This window comes from Nannospalax galili, unplaced genomic scaffold (assembly GCF_000622305.1).
Source record: "Nannospalax galili isolate Female #2095 unplaced genomic scaffold, S.galili_v1.0 scaffold375, whole genome shotgun sequence".
In the NCBI taxonomy this organism is placed as follows: Eukaryota; Metazoa; Chordata; class Mammalia; order Rodentia; family Spalacidae; genus Nannospalax; species Nannospalax galili.
In genome coordinates, this window is record NW_008337054.1 from 328,913 (window position 1) to 336,103 (window position 7,191).

The 7,191-nt window shown below is 46.1% G+C and overlaps 1 protein-coding gene across 1 annotated transcript in view; it reads left to right on the top strand.

The window, feature by feature from the left end:
• Window positions 1-624: 624 nt before the first annotated feature.
• The window catches only part of LOC103733081 (gamma-aminobutyric acid receptor subunit rho-2-like), an 86,241-nt gene continuing 79,674 nt past the window's right edge, over window positions 625-7,191 (top strand). The window contains 1 exon segment of the mRNA XM_008831851.2: window positions 625-883. Coding sequence (XP_008830073.1) covers window positions 771-883 — 113 coding nt within the window. The 5' untranslated portion in view covers window positions 625-770.

Here is a 7,191-nt window from a genome sequence, read left to right on the forward strand (position 1 = left end):
CTTCTAATGTGCACAAGCCCATATCAAAGAATAAAAATCTAGCCTAATCTGTGGTGTTTGACTTTATACATTTCAGGGTCAAAGACCAAAGTTAATTTAGTATTCAGGATACAGAAAAGCTTACATAATAATGAATTTTTTCCTATCTTTCACAATCAACATGTATGTTTCTGCTGGAAAAAAAAAAGAAAAGAAAAGGTGCATATTTTGGGGAAAAGCAGGTATCCTGGCCATAGGCAAAACATATTCTCAGATCAATGTGACAAAGAAACCTCTAGAACCAGCCATTAATGTGTTCCCTTAGCATTTCCCAAGCACACGCAAATCTACTCAGAATCCAAGCTGACTTGCTGCTGATGTGACAGACTGGTTTTATGCAGCCAGAGAGATGGATTAATGATCTCAGCAAAAAAGCTGGCATATTCAAGAGATTTAATTTTTTTACGTAACCGTTTTAGCCAAAGCTGTCCTAGGGTTCAGAGGAAGCAGTTTCCCAGGAGGACAAAGTTCTTGATTAGTGGCCAGTCTCTAAGCGGTGAGAGGACACAGCCTGGTATTTGTGTCATGGCCAGGTCAGTGGGAGGTAGGAGTGGGGTTGGCATCAGTATCAAATAGTAGGTTTGGAAAATCAACTTTGCCAGCCAGGCCCTTACAGCCCCTTGGAGTAGCACCTGCCAGAGGCTGGAGACAAAATCCATTGTCAAGCCAGGGGGCATCTGCCCCACTGAAGACCCCGCACAGCTGCCTGCTGCATCATAGACATTCACAGAATGCCTTATCTTGTGAAACTCATTTTGTTCTTGTTTTGCTTTATGGCTCTTGTGGGGAGCAGAAAGTCCAGGAGGAAGAGATGGACAGGCCAATTGGAAGTGCCCAAGCCAAGGTAGGTGTTGCTGGGAGAGGAAGGAGGGAAGTCACTTCAGGAGGATCGCCCCAGGAAGAGGGCTGGACCTCCTCAAGTGTCCTATTAGAATAGTTTTCCCAGCCCTAGCCAGAGGGACCTCCACCCTCCCAAGATTCTGCCTGGAGCACTGAGCACAGAGCTCTGCTAGGTTGATGGATTCTGATGCCTGTGTATAGCTAGAACATTTTGGCAGATGGCTGGAGTCTCAGAGGGCAAAAATCTCTCCATTTCCTGATTGTGCTGCTTGATTTCTCAGAATTTCATTCTGCAGGAACACAAAGGTCAGCTAGAGGATTTCCTTCAAGTACTGTGGGGGAAACAATATAAGAACTTAATCTGAACTATTAACAAAACAGAAGGCTGAAGTACAGTTCAGTGAAGGGTGCTTTTCTGGCATGTGTGAGGGCCTGAGTTGGATCCCTAGCACGGCAAAAATTAACACAAAATGCAATTGAAAGTTGTTTTCTTTAAATTATTTAATAGGGAAGAACTTTATAATATTGTTGGGTTTTATTTCACTCTTTTGAATTCTAGAAAAAATGTTTATTTGTCAGAAAGACATATGAGGGCAAAGTAAATGTCACTACATGGGTGTAGTACAGGCATTTCTTTTTTAAAATTTTATTTATTATTTTTATTTTATGTGTATACGTGTATTGCCTGCATGTAGGTAAGTGCATCCGTGTTGTGCAACGCCTGCGGAGGTCAGAAGAGGCTGTCGGATCCCGTGGGACTGGAGTTACAGACAGTTGTTAGCTACCATGTGGGTGCTGGGATTCAAACCCGGGACTTCTGCAAGAACAGCCAGTGTTCTTAACCACTGAGCCATCTTTCCAGCCCCTAGTACAGATATTTCTAAGAAATACTGGCCAGGTTCAGAATTTTCATTGAAAAATTGTTATATTAATAATCTCCTCTCCTTAGTAAATCTGTTTTGGACAGTGGTACAAAGCTTGATTCTACAGGCTGAGGCAGGCACAAGGGCTGTTAGGCATGAGGAAGAAATGAACCAGAGCTACGATAGAAACCCATGTGTGAGATAGTACATCCATGCCTTCTTCCCAACACTGGGAGAGCTAGTGCTTTTATATAAACTAAGACAGTTTGTGTTGGTTTATTTGTTTGTAGTGCTGATGATTGAACCCAAGGCCTTGAGCATGCTAGACAAGTACAAGTACTTTATCATTAAGCCTTATTATTTTGAGGCACATTTTCTAGGTCAGTGGTCTCCCAAAGATTTCTTATGTGCTGCTACTGGTAACATTTTCTGGAAATGGTACCTCCAGTATTTGTGCATTTACATGTGTTATAAATATTCATACCAAATTAGACTTAACTGTGTCCTTATTTTCCACAAAAAGCTAACAATAAGTAAGAATTATAACAGACTTCTAGTACTCCAGTGGAGACTGCTGCCCTGGGAAATCTAAATCTCTCTGATACCCTGTCCTACTCAGCCAGGAAGCAGAGTTCAGACAGACATCGTGTCATAGCCTTGAACTGGAGGGGACCTCAGAAGTCAGCTGGTTCAGCAACATCCCTGATCTCTGACTTTGGGAAATGCGGTCAGATGTTGTGTTAAAAAGAGATGTAGGGTCAAAGGAGGTTGATAAATGTTAGGTGGGCCATTTTAAGTAGATGTCTTCAAAACTGAATGTGTAGACACTTCTTGATACAGATGGGCATTGTGAATCTGAAAGTCACAGTTTCTTCAAAATGATGGCAACAGCTATCATGTGGGACTCCTGCGAAACAGGCTCATTTTACAAATATATAAAGGGTGGCTGGGGCTGTAAGTCACTAGGCTTGCTGGCGGCTCTACAGGACTGGGATGAAGGTTCCTAGTTCACTCACAGAAGAAAACCGACTGAAACTGTCTTAGAATGGTACTGGGGCTTAGGACCCCATTCAGTAGCTGGGCCTGCTATAGCCTCTGTTGCTTCTCAGAAGTTCCAAAGTCTCACTTCAGGCACTGAATGGGTGCTGAAGACAGCTTGAATCTGACACTTGGGGTGAAAATGATTTCTTGAAAGTCATCCCAGGAAGAGTTGAAATGGGAAAAGACAAATACAGACAGTCTGAGAATGTCAGCTTGTTACTGAAGCAAGGCTGGGGAAAGATAGGAAGCACAAAGTTCTGGATCTTTCTGGGGCTATTGGGGCATGCATTTGGTCAGGCCATCAGGGAGCTAGGTCTCCTGGGGGAAAATGTCAACCATGCTTCTGACATGTTTCCAAAATTGCTTTCATTAGGCAGGAGGTAAGCTGTGTTGACAAGTAGAACATAGGACCTGACCCTTTCTGCTTGGAGCCTTGGAGCTCTTTGTAGAAGTCTTGTTCACACAGAAACACATATACACATTTATACATGCATACCACATGCCACCCATGTGGTTCTAGTTATGAAGCACATGGTTTCCTTCACATGTATAATCACACACCACACATGTGGTATCACATACACATGCCCTCTTCTAACCTGCCAGTTTCTCTGCATCTCCTGGCAAGCTATTCACACAAAAAAGTTATTCTGCCCAGTAGTTGCTTAGAAACTCCCTCTGGTTTTCTGACCCATTGTGTCCCTATGTGTTGAATTGCTACCTGGGGGATCTGTTTCTCTCAGCTCTTGTTTGCTGATTCTTCCAGCCTGTCAGCTTCTCACTTACCCCAACTCCTGCCTATGTGGCCCCTGGTCACATTCTTTCTCTGCCCACAGAGGCCCAGTGCTATGCTAAGGGTCTCTCCCCTCCAGTCTTCCAGCCTGCCCTTCCTCTGTGTTATTCTTTCCCATCTGCTGCCATCCTTGGACATCCTTCTCTGGGGTTGCATCATGGTTCTATTGTGCTGGACCAGGAGCAGTCTCCTCTCCCTCCACCTACCTCAAGGAGTTGAGAGGCCTGGGAAGCCACACTCTGCCATGTGGCTGTTTCCTAACCTTGCTTAGCCTCAGTTTCTCCAACTGAAGAAGGAGTTTGATGATACATGAGGAGTTTCTAAAGTCTGCATTGCTGTGTGCCACCTGCAAGAGCAGGTATTATGAACAGTGTTGTTAGCAAATAAACCAGTATGGACTCTACCACACCTCCATAGGCAGAGCCCACTTTCGAAGGCACAGGCAACACCTTTTTTTTTCCTGTTTTTTTTCCTCACAAAAGGCCAAGTTTGAGGTCATCTGGAGGGTTTGGCTTCCTATGATGGGGGTAGGGCTCAGGAGTGTGGGGCAGACAGCATAGGCTGCCTCAGTGGTGGGTGACCATGCCTGGGAAAGGATGAATGGAAAGCATCCATCTCAGGAGAATAGCCCAAGGCTCAGGACCTTAGTGACTTCAGTTATCAAACAACTAGTCCTTTAGAAAAATTCTGAGCCCTCAAGTGACAGCAGATTTAAACCTCCTCTGTCTTGCTGGAGTGATGGCATTCTGGGACTTCCAGTTCCCTAACCCTTCCCTAAATAGACATGGAAAGTGTGTTGACAGGAAGGATTTGCTCCCTGTGAGGTGGAGGGCTCAGTTTACTGTCTGTGGTCTGCTAAGCCCTTGCCGAGCCCTTCATCTGCCTTCCTTGTAGTCTTCTGCAGCAGAAGTTAAGGTAGTAAGTGTATTAAAATACACCCCAGTGGAGGAAGTGGGGCAAAGAGGAAGTTTGGTACCTCAAAGGGTGGAGGTACAAGAAGGATGGGGTTCTAGTTCCCCGTCTAGAACTTGTACTGCTAGCCACTCTTGCCTTTACTTCTCCCTCACATCTCCTATTCACCAGTCAAGGACTTTCTTTTCCCCTTAGAGATAAGAGTCATGCAATTTGGGAGTCTTTTAGATAGACCCACTGAAGGGGTACCCCAATTGCCTCATCCTGCATCCCTGTTCAGCATGGAAGAAGCCAGAGCAGTTTGTGTCCTGATTCCCTATCCACAAGTTGAGTAACCTCTTTAGAGGATGGTGTGATAAGATTAGGAGGTAGGAATTGGATAGGCAGTTAGGGTAAAAAGACCCCAAAGAAAAGTTGCCAGTTTCTTGGCTAAAAGTCAAAATGTCCTTGGGCCCCTTAGCAACATGCTCCATTCCCAAGGCCAAAAGTGTCAAAAGTATTTGGGAGCTTTTATCTAATCCTTAAAAGATTTTAGGGGTTTTTATGCCTTTTTTTTGTAGTGTGGGACTTTTTAGCTCATTTGCAGTGTCAGCTTTTTTGAGCATGATCTGTTGCATATGGGTCTACATACAATTGCATGTGTCACCTGTCTTATCTGCATCTTCAGTCTCCACCCAGAGGTGTGTGTTTTCATATTAATATTATGAGCCACAGGCCACCTTCACATACTCTGGAGCACCTGTGCCTGTGTCAGCTTTAGGCTGGGAGTCACTTCCAGCCTTTCTTCTTTGCTGGCTTGCTCTTTTCACATCCTAACTTTTCAGCCTTTGTTTGTCCTGACTCTCCTCCCCTGTTCTACCTCAGCTGCTCACATTGGCACTGTCTGGAGACGCAGGCCTGGTCCCACTGACTCCTGGGCAGATACCAGTGAGTGTAGAAGACTCTCAGGAGTCCCTGGACATGACTACGCATGCCTAAGGAGACTGGACTGGACCTAAGGCCTGTGTTGAGGCTAAATGAGTTTTTCCTCCTTTGTGTGTTCTGTCATATTGGGCTTGTCTAAAAGTACATCTGCTCTGGCCTCCTCCTCTGTCTGCTTGCCACCTTCATTGTTTCCCATTCATTGCCTTTGAATGGACAGAATGCTTCCTGCCACTGTCCGGGCTATGCCTGTGCTGGCCCATGCATGTCCCTGCAGCTTCCTTCTTTCCTTTCCATCTATACGCCTGGCCCTTCCCCCTTCTTATCTAATATCTGTTCAATCTGCAGCTAGGTTCCTTCAACTCAGTGTGTCCCACATCAAGCCGATATGCTCAGTTTAACCATTGCTGTGATACCCAACTGGGGATGTTCAGTCAGGCTACTGGATAAAGGCCTAGACTACAGAATGATGATGGCTTAGAGGTCATTGAATGTGATGGCAGTACAAGCCACTGGCATAGGTGAACCTGCCAAAGAGATTGCCAAGAGAAGAGGAGGTGCTGGGACATGGCCTTGGGGACACTGAGGGGATGGACTGAGGAGGAAAAGTCTGTAGTGGAGACTAAACAGGCAGAGAGATAGGAGGACCCCTGAGTGCCTTGTTCTGAAAGACAGTGATGCCTCTACAGGAGCTTTCTCTAGCCCTCTGGGTTCTAGTAGAACACTTGCAGGGCTTGCTGTTTGGCACCAGTGGGGCAGGAAATGCTGCCGAAGGCACAGTGGGTAGCAGCATGGGGGGCCCAGCAATTTGGAGAAGGATTTGTTTATTGGAAGGAAAAACGTTTCTGATTTGGGGGTCAGCAAAACTACTTTCTATGATTCTGTTGTGGCAGATACACGTTACTTTGCATTTACCAAATCTGTGGAATGGCCAATACCAAGTGTGAACCATGGACTCTGGGGACAGTGCAGGCTCATCAGTCATAACAAATGCCCACTGTTGGCTGGGATATGGACAAAGGAAGCTTTGCACAGGGAGGAAGAGAGCACATGGGAACTGTGCTGTAAACCCAACTGCTCTAAAAAGCAAAGCCATTGAAAAACATAATACACTTTTATTGCTGTCACTTCTGGTAAATTCTGATGAAATGCAGATTAGAGGAGAACATAGGCCTAGACAGAGCTGTTGCTTGCTTTTGGTTCAAGGTGGGAGGAACTGGAGTCCAGTTTGCATGCTGATGGGAATGAGCCATGGCAGAGGGATGCTGGGGACTTGGAGCAGAGGTTGAGGGCAGAGTTGAAGGACTCTCTGTTAAGGAGAGTCAGGCGCCTCTCTGAGCCCCCATTACCTCAGAACCCCACAGAACCCCAAGGAAAGGGACAACATAGAGACAGGCAGGGTCAAAGGACTTGGTGGTGATGAGCTGTAACTAGATGGACTGCCTGAACCGGGCGAGGTGACTGTGGAACTGGCGTGTCCCCCGCCCCATACCCCTTCCTCTCATTGCACTTGCTTTTCTCTCAGAATGTGGTTTCTTCAGACTGCTTCCTGACTCCCTCCCTTTCCGGGCTCCTTCAAGGTCCCACAAGATTGGCTTCCCTGGAACAGGGACCTCTGGCTGACTAGATTTACCAGAAGGGCAGATAGGGGGGAATGGATGGGGGTGCTGACAGCACAGTGGACAGTGACAGGGATGACAGAGTATGGAGGCTCTAGTGGGAGAGGAAGGCTGTCTATCTGACGAGTTTATATTCATGCTCAGATGCCAAGGAACTCAGAAA